The sequence below is a fragment of the Podarcis cretensis genome (assembly GCF_951804945.1).
Source record: "Podarcis cretensis genome assembly, chromosome: 2".
NCBI classification, from domain to species: Eukaryota; Metazoa; Chordata; class Lepidosauria; order Squamata; family Lacertidae; genus Podarcis; species Podarcis cretensis.
In genome coordinates, this window is record NC_137171.1 from 96,223,514 (window position 1) to 96,237,863 (window position 14,350).

At 39.7% G+C, this 14,350-nt stretch overlaps 1 protein-coding gene across 1 annotated transcript in view; it reads left to right on the plus strand.

Moving 5' to 3' along the window:
• Window positions 1-14,350, plus strand: part of LOC307206367 (contactin-3-like) — a 173,184-nt gene that overhangs the window by 41,444 nt on the left and 117,390 nt on the right. The window contains exon 2 of the mRNA XM_079959587.1: window positions 2,413-2,547. Within this exon, the coding sequence (XP_079815713.1) occupies window positions 2,493-2,547 (55 nt within the window). The 5' untranslated portion in view covers window positions 2,413-2,492. The remainder of the gene's footprint in view (window positions 1-2,412; window positions 2,548-14,350) is intronic.

Consider the following 14,350-nt stretch of genomic DNA (forward strand, 5'->3'; position numbering starts at 1 on the left):
TTCTGATATTGGTTAAAGATTGCAACCCATGTAAATTTTAGGAAATGTCCTAGTATATATTGTGTAATTGCTATACAATTTGATGTTGAGATAAATGCTTGGGGAGAATCCCAAGACATTTATTTTCTGCATTTTAAAAGCTGGTAATCTGCTTTATAGAATATATGAAATATATTTCACTTTGAAAAGTTCAGAGACCTCAAACAATATCATTGAATAGTCTGAGGCAAACACCTATATTTTCACGAGCTGAATAATCATGCCAGAATATAATTGGAAACATAATTTTTCATTACTTTTGTAATATAATCTCTTCGTGCACTTGTGACCTCTGTGTCATGGTGATAATACTCCTGTTTCTTCAATGAGTAATTGAATAATGATGAATTTTTTGTTCCCCTCTAAGGTATTATAGAGCAGACTCAGTTATACAAATGGAACAGCAATACAAGCTTTGCCTTTTTTAACCCCCCCCCCCCCGCAAAATTACTGTACCTGACTGAGTATAAATGGCAAGATTATTAATACTCCAACTCAAATTCACATTGTGGCTCTTTTTCTAAGATAAGATGCAAGAATTCTGCAACAGGGGAGTTCTGCCTTAAAGCCTTAGCAAATCTCCACATGCACCCCTTTTAAACCCCGACATTTGAGTACAATTAACACTAACAATGCTCTCTGCATTTTCCCTGGATGTGGCTTTCCCCTTTGTTTAATGACTTTCACTGAGAAGTTTATATGAATGTTGAGATTTCCAATGCACGAAAGCATCAGTTTGTAGTGGATTAAAAGATGTGAAAGGCAGGGAGAACTGCTGGGACTTAACAGTCCACAAATTTATTTCTCTTCAGCCCACAGACATCCAATACATACATACATACATACATACATATTTAAAATCTCATATTGGTATTTTTTGTAGTGCAACAAAAGTCATGGAAGTGTTAAATGTATTAGGCACATTAGCCAGTTCTTACAGAACACTGCAATTTGGCTAACACAACTGGTTTTTAACATAGTTGTTTCTTTGAATAAACCTAATCATTTAAACTAGCCTCAGGCATGAAATATAAAGGAAATGGCATATTTTCACCCCTGTACTGTAGCCAGGCATTAAGGTTCATGGAGATTTGTTGGGCTAACATGGCAACATTAGTTTTGGGTTGTTGTTGTTTTTTAAAGAAAACCTGTTTTGATCTCCAAATGAAGATAATTCTTATAATGCTGAGCTGCATAAGTACCAGGAGGAAGACCTGTTTCCTGGCTGCCTTTCATATGATCTTTATTGTATATCTATGATTGTGTCACCAGGCAGAATTTAGTAATACCATTGATTGTTCATGCTGGTGGAGAAATAGGAAAGATGCTTTCATCTGTTAGGGGCTGGATGGAGCCAGCAAAGGTGAGGTACATTTCAGAATGTCTGAGGAGAGGAAAGAAGAAGCAAATCAAGCAAATGAAAACCCACAAATACATATGAACACTGAGGAAATCTACCGTATGCCTATGGGTGAAAGAGCTGTGGCTATTATCTGTGAAGGAGCTGTAGTTGTAAAACATGTGATTTCTCTGTGGAGCTCGGTCTAAGGTTTAAGAAAGCTTGAGTAGGTCTGTTGATGGGATTACTGTGTGCACTTTAAAATTCTGGTATTTGACTGACTGAACCATTGCTGTGCTTGAGAGTATTGCTTTACGGCAATTATTCATTTATTTATTTTTCTAAATTTGAGAATGAATTTGCATACACATGTAGATTATTTTCCTTTTGTAGTCAGAGATGCTATCCAGGTCACTGGAATTCCAGTGCAGATATAGTAATTAACAGAATATTATGTTAGGATCATAGAAAATAACCTTATTCTAAGTTGGAGCCATTGATCCATCTAGCTCAGTTATTGCTTACATTGACTGGCAGAGGCTTTCCAGTCTTTCAGGCAGGGGGCCTTCCCAGACCAACCTGGAGACTCCAGGGACTGAACCTGATACCTTCTGCATGCACCTCTGGGTCTTGTTTGAACTCCTTCTGGGTCCAGTTGGAACTGCCTGGAATAACCTCTATGTCTACCATTTCCCCATTTCCCACATTTAAGATGAGACTCCTCTCAGATGGTCCTTTGGCATTGGCAAGATAAAGTAGATTTTGGAACACACCAACTCTACTTATTGAAACCAGAGCAAGAACAGCACTCCCAAAGAAATAAGATTACTTGATTGCTAGCTGGCACAGTGTGTAATTTTCTAATTCTAAGTATAGTTTTTTTACCGAGCCTGAATTGAAGAGTGAATAATTTTTTATGGCCATGAGGGAGCATCAATCTTCCTTCCATTAAAAAGTTCATGTGACAGGTAACATGCTTTTCATGTGGTGAATCCTATAATTAAATTATTTGTGTATTCGTGTTGTTTTAACAGATTAAAGGTACTGTGTGGAAGACTTAAGTGTACTGTTCATTTGAGGCTGGACAAGAACTTCTAACTTTTGGCAGCTGAAGATGTTGTTACTATGGAAACAGATGTTCCTGCTTTCCTTTGTTGGCTGCCTTGGAGGTGAGGATATATGTTTATCTATAATTTCCAAATTAGAGCTGCAACTGAATCATTCCTTTCAAAATAAAATGTTGCAACAGTAAAGCTAAACTTTTCAGTCCATTAAAAATAAGTGCATTATAAATTTGGAACATTAATGGAGTATAAAAACAACTTCATTTTCCTGTGTTGGTTATTACATGCAGCTTGCAAACACAGTCATTCAAAAGAAGGAGGGCCATTCCCTAAAAGTCACAAAGAAAAATATGTGGTGGTGATAAACCTAGATGCGTGCATTAAAATGAACACCGATATACTGAATAAATAAGAATGTATATTTAAAATATGACATCCAATGCAAATAAGCAGACAAATCAGCATAAATACCCAAGTGGTACAGCAACAACAAAATTGTTTAAAAGTTTGGCAAAGGCTTCCACCATTACAAAATGATTTCTGCACAGCTCAGGGGTGGCTCAATCTATCCATTTTGAGAATTCTTAAGGTAAGGTAAAGGTACCCCTGCCCGAACGGGCCAGTCGTGTCCGACTCTAGGGTTGTGCGCTCATCTTGCTTAAGAGGCCGGGAGCCAGTGCTGTCCGAAGACACTTCCGGGTCACATGGCCAGCGTGACGAAGCTGCTCTGGCGAGCCAGCACCAGCACAGCACACGGAAACGCCGTTTACCTTCCCGCTATAAAGTGGTACCTATTTATCTACTTGCACTTAGGGGTGCTTTCAAACTGCTAGGTGGGCAGGAGCTGGGACTGAACGACGGGAGCTCACCCCGCCGCAGGGATTCGAACCGCCGACCATACGATCGGCAAGTCCTAGGCACTAAGGTTTTACCCACAGCGCCACCCGCGTCCTCACCCGCGTGAGAATTCTTAGCCATGAGCAAAACCGGAGTATCCTTCACTGATAGTATGATGTTTCTAAAAAGCATAAGGAATAAGGAGCTGGGTGGAATTTAGTGCACTCAGGGTGCAGGGTCTAGAAGCAATAATCCACTCAAGGAGCAACTTTATTTTGGTTTTGGAGCAGTAAGAGTAGTGTGGCATAGAGCAGGGATCCTGTCATTGAGCAGCACTCCAGTTAGCTGATGTTCCAGTCCTGCCCAGTTGCCAGGTCCACTAGCACAGGCCAATCTGATGAGCCCCATAGGCAACCTGGGGTGCTGTGGCCCAGCAGCAACCTTATCCAGCTGAGCTTTTGTGCAGACATCAGCTTGCCAAGATCCATGAAGGAGACCCACCCAAAGGGAAGCAGTGTGCACCCGCCCCCCCCCGCTCACCCCTATCATATTACATACATATACATTCTCAAGTTTCCTAATTTAATCAGCACATAAACCAGTACATACAGCAATGCATATCACTGTGTAAAAAAGTTGTGTTATCTATAGTATAAAACTATTCAGCAGAAATACAGTGCCACATGGAGTTTGACTCTATCACATGTATTAACCATATATTTGCATATAATTTTGCATATTGTTTGCTTTTTTGTGGGTGGGGGGAGAGAAATCAACTAAGAAAAGGGCTAAGATATAAGCCAGTGCTCAATGGAAGAAGTGGACTGAAGTAGGCAAAGACTGATCAGGTTGAAACCACCAAATATCATGTATAAATACAATTAAAACAGACTCCTTCTCTGTTGCTAGTAAGGAACCACTGAATTTCATTGAGAAAGCTGTCTCCAGATGATTTGTTTAACGTTGCATGAGGTCTTCAACAAATAAAAAAGGTATAAAAACAAAACCATACAGAGCTGTTGCAAACACTGCCTTGTGCACTAAACTACTGTGCATTGTACAGTGAAGGGAGATGAAATACACCTTCTCAGACTTCGCAAGCTGAACTCAAGTTATGAAAGGCCACATATATACACTTCGTTCATATGAGGACAACAATCCTGCGATCACTAAAAATAGATGGAGATGATGTACCGTGCTTATAAAAAGCAGCTCAATTCCAACAGTTCATATAATCATAGAATTGTAGAGTTGGAAGAGACTCCAAGACCCATCTAGTCCAACCCCCTGCAATGTCCACAACAACCTCTGGTTTGGCTCGAACCACCACCCCTCTGGTTAACAGCAAGATGCACCAAGCCATTATGTCACTGGGGGCTCTGAACTCATGCTGCAGTGCCTTAGTGTCCATATCCATCAAGACATGGGACTTGAGGTTTTCAATAGCAAACACTTTGTCAACATGAAGTTGGCAATATCTAAATACGAGGAGGACAGTAGAGCACATGCTTTGCTTGTGAAGGGTTCCAGGTTCGGTCCTTGACATCTCCAGGTAGAACTGGGAAAGACAGCTGCCTGAAACCCTGGAGTGTCACTGCCGGTTGGAGTGAATAGTACTGAGCTTGGTGAACCAATGGTCTGATTTGGGATGGCATATTTCATCCCTATGGGTGGTTCTCCAACATTGTGTGAGGAGACTTTTCACTCACCTTTCACCCCCAGTTTGATACAGAGTTGCTCGCAACACTTGCACCTTTACTGATGCCGTTCAGGTTCCCTGCTGTGCCTAACTTTACGGTATTGTTATACTTGCCTTTGAGAGGCGTTGGAATTCCTGATTTTGTCTGCGGCTTCCTTCACTGAATGAGCAAAATGAAGGGAAGGGCTATAGTTGTTGCAAGTAGTTACGCCTGGGAGCTTCAGCAAGCCTAAGTGCTTCTCTGTAGCGACAAGGGCAAAATGAGACTTTACTCATACACTTCCACATATTGTTTAGCCACCAATTTGCTCTGTCTGTTCTAATTGTTCTCATAACAGTTCTTGCCCCTAAAGGATTTTGAAGGCTATGAGTGAGATTATAAACATCCTGAAAGTGCAAAGGGTAAAAGAAAAGACAACGTTTCTCAATTTTCAATAAGTGGGAAAGCCCTTTGAGATGTAGGAAGGAGGGAACTGCTTGGAAAGCTGCAAGAGAGATCCTGATACAGCTCTGAGCTTTTATATAAGAAAGACATTCTAGCTGTGCTGGAAGTTTGACTGTATGGTGCATTTCATGGTGTCTGTTTCATCATGTTTGAATGTAAGCTTTTTCTGCAGGGGTTTTTTAAATGACAGTTAGGTTTAAGCTATTGGTTCTGCTTCTGAACATGTATTGCACATATTTTCTGGCTAATGTTTTCCCCATCTCGAATGAGAATAGTTTCAAGGAGAGAAAAAAAATACTTGTTCTATTCTAAAACATTAAAAGGCTGCTGCAAACAGAAAACCAATAATGGGATCTGGGCCAAAATTTTATAAATTATAAAATTAGAAACTGCAGCTGAGTGAAAGAGCACTAAGATTGCACACATAATGGCTTGACTGTTAAGAATAATCTGTGTTGAAGAGTGTACCTACTTGGTTTAAGGTGTGGAGCAAGGCATTAGAAAGAAATTCTGAAAACTTGAATTCCGCCTCTGAAAACTTGGTTTAACTGTCTTGCTTGTTGTCAGGCACCTGCGTTGTAGGAACAGTCTTTCAGATGGTGAGGGTAGCAAATGCTGTGTCTCTCCCCACCCCAAAGCAGGAGGGTTCAATCCTGCTAGGTGCAGGAGTTTGATTTGACCACCCATTCCAAATAGGACTCCTGCAGGATTGTGCCATCTAAACACCAGCGATCTTTAATCTAATTGTATAGTTAATCTCATAATCTATTTGTATATTTCCTCAAATTCATTCTTCCTTCAAATTGTGTGTGTATGTATATGTATGTGCATGTGATACGAAGTTTGCTTCACAATCTAGTTGGCATTCTTGTATAAAGATATAATATTAATTATTGATATTGACATGAATTAAAACAGAATTATAAGATTTTTCTATTGAAAGTAAGCACTACAATTCATTGTAAGGAGGAATAGTCAAATTTCCTACACACTATGCAGTCGATAAAAAGTAGATTTTTAAAGAAAGGTTGTGATTGAAGCACGCATTCATATGTTTAGGCCACATTTTACTATTGGATATTAATCTTGTTTTTCATTAGGCACTGTTCCTTAAGTAAATACAAGCAGTATATTTTCATGTCTCTCCAGCAATAAATCACATTTTGGTTTAGTAACAATGCTCAAGTTATTTATAGTACAATGAATGAATTTCTGTAACTGAGAGCAAAGTTCTGTTTTGTCCAAGGCAATTCTTCTGGGTATGAACATATAAAGTAATAGGAATTAATTGACCTTTGACCATCTTATTGATACCACTTGTATGTTTGTCAAAGAAGAATAAATGGGCATATTTTTGCACCTTTCAAAGAATACTTCTCAGTAAAGCACATAATAGATTGTGAGTAGATAACCAAGGGATTAATAGTTTTAAAAAATCAGTTAAGATAGAAGGTAAGGGCATTATTTTATATATGCAGATCTGGATTGCTAATGCTTTCATACACCAGGCAATGGATAGATGTTTTCTCTTGGTTTTAAAATCTTGATCGTTCTCCTGGGGAGTGTAAGAAGTTGTCTGCAGCTCTCAATATTTGCTTTCCCCTTCCCTGCCCATTTTGTGGATTTGACATAAGAGGGAAATTGGAGAGAAATAATACACTGGTGATAGTGACACATCATCTGTCTTACCCAGCTTTCCTGCCAAATCCTCAAGATACCTGGGAGTGTTTGAAGAGCAACTGTGGCTCATAGTGGAGGCAGTTTCTAATACGCAAACTGATGTACATGTGCACATTTTATCAATGTAAGGAATGATTCAGAACCCTGATTTTATGTTGCGGGACAGTTGAACCCTGCTTTCAACCTTTCTGTGGACCTTTCTAGGATATTAATGGATATTAAAGTATACCTTTTGTTATAATTGCCCCACACTGTGCCATGAGAGACCTGTAATTAAGAGGATATGCTGCTCCAGTTTCCAATAGGACTTTTCACTGTATTTTTAAAAACAACCTCATTCATTTAAGGCACTGCTTTAAGTTTGCTGCTTTCTAAATAAACATTGCGAAAGTGCCTAATGTCAAGGCCTCTTTTGGTGAGCTGCATTTGCTTACAGAAGACGATTCTTTCTAATACTGAACCTAGGCTGGATCAAAGAAGTTTTTCAGTTAAACACGTTGTAAACTTTGTATGAGAAATCAGGTTGGCAAAAACAGAACTCCACTGCACCATCTGGTGTCACAGTGTTATAATGCATATATAATACATTTAAAGCGTTTTTTTCTTTGCCAATGTAGCTGAGTCCTTATAGACATGGACCAAATACTAGACTAGTTTTCCCCAAGTCTGGTTTTCCCATTGTACTTAGCCGTTGTAACATTGCTGTATGAATCCTTTGGTGTGATTCATTATTTGCTATTTACTATAAATCATTTCTATCCTATATTTCTATATTTAAAAGTAGGAAAGGCAGAAAACTATGCTTCAGTCTCCGATTGAATTAACGTGTGAATACAGCCACCTGATCTGGTTCTTGGGAGTCAGTGCACACTACCATAATGGGGGAACAGGGGGACACACACACACAAAATTGGTTAGGGATAAAAATTATGATGATAACTTGTCCAGTCTACACAACTACCTGAGAGAGATAGATCAGGTGAATTCAAACACAAAAAAACAGAGCCCCCTAATTCCTCTACAGCCCTAATGTGGACCATTTCTTTCCAGAGCAGTCTCACATCAACTTGCTTCAGAATGGCAGGACCAGGATTGGGCTCGCTATTATACAAGGAGAACTTTATTCAGAGTTTGCTTGGGTTTTTTTTGGGGGGGGGGTAAAAATTGTTTTCCAGTATTTTTAGTACTGGGGTAAAACCGAGGAGTTCTGCTCTTGGCTCTCCAAACACATACATAATTTTATTTGCAGACTGCCTTTCCTTAGTTAAAGCCATGCTCAAGATGGCTTACAACATGTTAAAATTTGCTAAATTGCAAACAAAACGAAATTAGTAAGAAACAATGAATAAAATTTTAAAAGTATGCAAACAGTTACCACATAACTCATAAGGTAAAGGTAAAGGTACCCCTGCCCGTACGGGCCAGTCTTGACAGACTCTGGGGTTGTGCGCCCATCTCACTTAAGAGGCCAGGGGCCAGCGCTGTCCGGAGACACTTCCGGGTCACGTGGCCAGCGTGACATCGCTGCTCTGGCCAGAGCCAGAGCCAGAGCCAGAGCCGCACACGGAAACGCCGTTTACCTTCCCACTGGTAAGCGGTCCCTATTTATCTACTTGCACCCGGAGGTGCTTTCGAACTGCTAGGTTGGCAGGCGCTGGGACCGAGCAGCGGGAGCGCACCCCGCCGCAGGGATTCGAACCACCGACCTTTCGATCGGCAAGCCCTAGGCGCTGAGGCTTTAACCCACAGCGCCACCTGCGTCCCATAAGGAGATCTAAAATAAAGATACAAAATATTAATCTAAAGAACAATAACACCCCTAAACAGCCCGACTGTTTAGCAGCCTCCACTTTTGTAGCTGGGGTCAGTCAGGGCCTCAGCCACCCAGGCCAGGTGAGAAAAAGCCTACAAAGCAGGATCACAGCTAAGGTGGTCTCTGCCCATCCTATTCTGCTGAGTTGTTTGGCTGGCATGATCTAGGGAAGGACTCTTGAGGAAGTTTTTTTCCATCTATTGTAGGGCTTTATGCCTCCAAATAAAATATGCAATAAATTGTCCCTTTTTGAGGTCATGTTTAAAGAAGCTTATTTGAGCTCTTGTTTTTGTTGTCATGGGATAATTACAATTCTCAGGATTAAGAATAAGCTGCAAAGGCAATTTATTCTAGATGTATTATTTGGGATTCTGAATTCACTGGGATAGAAATAGCTTTGCAGAACTGTTGTTCTTCTAATATGCCAACTCAACTTTAGAGATGATGGTGTAATGAATCAAAATGCACAAGAATGGCTTAGTGGCAATTACATAATGTAATAGCAAATCTTATGTAATTCACCATTAGCAGCAAGACATACATGTTTGGGAGTTTAAGAGCAAAATGTATAACTTGTGAGGAAGAGAGCAGCTCTTCAGCAGTAGGATTTGATCACTAGCTTGAAATTCACAAATGTACTATGAGCGAAAATGTTCAGTTTTCTTAACTTACCTGCTTCAAAGTTACATTGAACAGTTAAATGTTTAAGTAACTTGCACAGTAAAAGTAGAATATATTTCCAATGTTCTGGTCCCTTCAGGACTCAAGTTCATTTCCCTGCCCTTCTGGGAATCAAGCTTCCCCTTCAGAGATGCATCACAAATTAGACTATATAAATTGCTACTGGAGTCTATAATGAAAATGTTTTATGAGGTCTTCATAAATAAGGTTTTATTATCTATTGAGAGCAGTGAAGTCCCTTCCAGTATTCATATAACACTGTACTAGTCATAGCTGGTAATACAAGCCTATTAATCAGATTAGCCTTGGTATGAAATGCATAATTTACAGTGACTAATATAATGCCAAGAAAATGAGCCACAAGCATTTGAGGTACAAGAGATTTAATTTGAATAATATTGTCTCTTGCAGATGGTAATTTTAATTAATACTTTTTACAAATTATGCATTGATAAAAACATTTTAGGTTATTAATTCATTGTCAGTTTCAATAATAAAATATGGCTTGTAGTAAACTTTGTGAGTAGTGGTGGTGGAAATAAGGCAGATAAAATCAAAACTCCCAAAACAAATGAAGACTGCAATCCTGTTACACATTTATCAGGGAATAAGCCCCATTGTACACCAACAACATATGGAAGTTTATGGAACTCTTTAAGCACAAAAAGCCTTGATGTCAAATATCACTGACCAGTAACTTGGGGGGGGGGGGGGCTCTGTGCCACACACTGTGGACAGACAGAATAATCAGGCTGAACAGCAACCATTGTTTTATATCTTATGTGGTTTATTTACTTTTATTACTTTCTGGGGATTTCTCTCACGTGTTTGTTGTTTATGATTTGTAGCCTTATCTTTTACAAGATTAAATAAAAATTAATTAAAACAAACAATTGATCATGAATCACTGGCATGTATTCCTTAACAGTTAGCAAAACTGCTCTGCCTCTAGGTTAGCCCAACTCAGAAAGAAATAGTCCCCTCTTGGTCTGTTGCTTTGCACACATGTGCCAGCTAGCCTAAATTGCTTAATTTGTGAAGGACCAATCTAATCAAAATTAATCACAGTCTAATCAAAATTAATCAACGATCCATTGACTTCATGAGAAATCCTCAAAGCCCATTGAAATCAAATGATATATGCAAATATTGCTTCTCATTTCAGCAGCATTTCCTCCTCACCTTACTTCAAGGTTGGGTGAAAGGGAGTGGGTAGAAACAGCCACAGTTGTTTATCTCACAGTGAAGAAGTGCATCCAGTGAGCCACAGCTGAGTCTCAGCAGAAGGGGAGCAAAATAAAAATATTACCGCTGACTGGCAAAGATTCTTAATACAGTCATACCTCAGAAGTTGAGCGAATGTTTTGGCTCCCGCACGCCGCAAACCCGGAAGTGAGTGTTCCGGTTTGCAAACGTTCTTTGGAACCTGAATGTCTGATGCGGATTCCGTGGCTTTCAATTGGCTGCAGGAGCTTCCTGCAACCAATCAGAAGCCACGCCTTCTTTTCCGAACGTTTTGGAAGTTGAACGGACTTCTGGAATGGATTCTGTTCGATTTCCAAGGTATGACTGTACATAGTGCTATGGAATATATTATTTTTAAAAAAACAACAACAGTTTTCTCAGAATGGTGGGTTGTTGTGTGATGAGATGGTGTGCCTTAAAATGGATACATAAGCATCCCACAGCCAATAAGCTGAAATAATATGCAATGCTTTTCCAAGTTTTGTCTGACCTTTTGTGATGTGATCAGCTCAATTCTGGGGAAATGGAGATGTTGCTGGTCTTCGCTTATAAACCTTGACCTCCTTTATGTTCTAACAGATGGACTTATTTGAAATTAGCTTTGCTGATGGTTTATTTTCTGTCTTGAATTGGTTTCGGTTTGTCATTTAGATCTTAATAGGAAGGATAAAGGAGATCCCTTGACTTGAGAATTTGGATGAGTTTTTGACGCTTGCTTATTTTGTTTTAAATGCAACCTTGAATACTGACTTCGTGGTAAAGGTGAGAAAGCACCGCCACTTCAGTCTGCAAGGCTGCAACACTCAGAAGTGGATAATGGGTTCTACAGCACCAGTAAATGAAAAATTTCACTGACTTTCACTGGTTCAACTGATTGTGTGTCACTGCTAATGTTAAGCTTCGGCTCTACCAAAGGTAAAACTATATAGAATTAATAGGGTTCATGGGCACCACCCACTGCTTTACAACAGTTGTTTGGGTTTATATAAAATGTGTGGTTCTAATAGTTAACATGTCTTACACTCTTTGTGATCATATTTTTGCTGAGGGTTTTTTTGACCACCTGTGTATGGGGTGGGGTGATCATAAATTCCATGGAAAAGAGAGAAATGTGCATGTACACACAGCAGCCACACATAAACACTTGTGTGCTCATTTCCCCTGCTCCTTGCCAGCAACTGGGTGTGGAAAAAAAGTTTAGCAAATTTAGTTGGGAGGGGCGCAGTGATATCAGTGTAGAGTGCAGCTGCAGACAGAAGAGTTAGCCTTCCTTCCTTCCTTACCTGCAGGCTCTAGGAAGATACCCACTCCCCAAGAAAAAGAACTAGAACAATTAGGCTTGAAAAAAGCCTTCTACTGGAGCTCATAAAAGGCCTCTTTAAAACCTAATTGCAGTGGAGAAGGGGTAATTTTATTGTAATAAATGGAGGAGGGGGGAAAAAGTTAACTCTTCCCAGTTATAACAAAATAAAAAAATTCCTTCCAGTAGCACCTTAAAGACCAACTAAGTTAGTTCTTGGTATGAGCTTTCGTGTGCATGCACACTTCTTCTTTAAGGTGCTACTGGAAGGATTTTTTTTATTTTGTTTTGACTATGGCAGACCAACACGGCTACCTATCTGTAACTGGAACTCTTCCCAGTTATGACCTTCCACACCACCTCTCTGTCATTGCAATTAGGGGTCCTCCCCCTTGAAAGAACACTTATTTCAAGTCAAATTGTAGGGTGGGGGGGGGGGTAGATCTTGTAGATTGTAGCTGGTGGGTGAAGATTACCTGTAGCTCTTTTCTTCTCAGCACTCTCTGCAGGAAGATCTCTTCATCCCCCCCCCCGCCCCCGCTCCAGAAAAAAAGACTTGGGGAAAAATGTGATCAGGACCAACTTGCATTTTTTAACAATTGTGTAGTTTCAGCCTCAGATAGCTGTTACTACAACATGAACCTAGGAAACATAGAGCATATTAAGTGAAATGAGTAACTGAGATTGAGCTAGGTAATGGTTCTACAGTATATATATCAATAATTACTAGTAATGTATTTCATCCTCTATTTTTTATTAGATACAACGAGGAATAGCTAGTGAATATTCTTTAGCTCTTTCATTGAGTCTAATCATCCCCCCCCCCAAAAAAAAATACACATTTCCTGAGGTGATGACATCAATTATGTCCTGGGTGAATGAGTTCTGGAGGTTAATTTCTTGCGTTTTTAAAACAACACGGTTTGTAGTACTTCTTTAATCTGTTGTTTCCCCATTTTGCTACAGCCCTTTGGGGATTTGTTTGTTAGATTTCTTTGAACAAAACATGTGTAAAAGGATCAACCATAAAGTCAATTGCATATTGAAAAGGGGAGCAGATTGCTCACACTTGCAGCTGGCTGTGTCGCCGAGAAAAGCATTGACTATTCTATACATTTGGCATATACAGAAGATTTACCCTTGCTTACCCAATTCTGGCTGCTGGTGTTGGTTGGTGTGACCTGTCTTATTACTGTATTTACTCGAATCTAATGCTCACTGTTTTTGGCCAAATTGCGTTGTGAAAATTAAGGTGCGCATTAGATTCGATGGCACATTTATACTCGCCAGCAAATACTTTTTTGCTTTCAAGGTTCTGAAAACTGAGGTGCACATTAGATTCAGTGGTGCATTAGATTCAAGTAAATACAGTAATTATTACATGGCTTTATTTTTCTTGTACACCACTGTGGAATCCTAAGATACAAATCACGGTGTTTTGTTTTGTTTTGTTGTTTTGTTTTGTTGTTTGTTTTGTTTTGTTTTTTGTTTTGTTTTGTTTAAAAACAAATTAAAAACTGATGGCTTTGTGCCAGTTAGCAGAAATGGACATTATAAGTTTTGCAAAACATAGTTGAAATTCATTGTATTGAATAGCCAATCATTTTGTAATGATAAAGACATAATAGGAACCCTGGGGCTCATCATGGGAGTTCCGAGAACAATCCCTAAGGAATCTTGCATTTCATAACTGTGTATCCTTCTTTTGGACAGTGCAGTGTATCTATTTTTTTAAGAGTGTTTGAGAATGGCCTTGCTGGATCATGCCAGAGGGGCATCTAAGTCCAGCATGCTCTTTTCACGGTTGCCAGCAAGGTGTCTATATGGGAAGTCCACAAGCAGGTCCAGAGTACAGCAGCACTCTCCTCACTTGAGATTCCCAGGAAATGGTATTTAGAGGCATAGTCAGTAGAGGTGTTGCAAAGTGTTGTTCATCTGCCTTCCAAGTGCCAGAGTGTTACTGCCAGTTCCTAGATGGGGTTGTGGTGGTGGTACTGAGGCATAGGGAGCTTACCTCCTGTGAGCAGCCATCATGGCTCCACGCATTTGTTTATAAATAGCAGACTTTATGCATTAGAGAGAGAGAGAGAGACTGGGTTTCTTTCTGTGGTATATAGAACATTTACATGGTTGTGTAAGGAACAAGCCGCGTTGAGTGCTTTTGGCATCAATTAAAGATGCCTGCTTCTTGGGAGAAAAGTGACAACC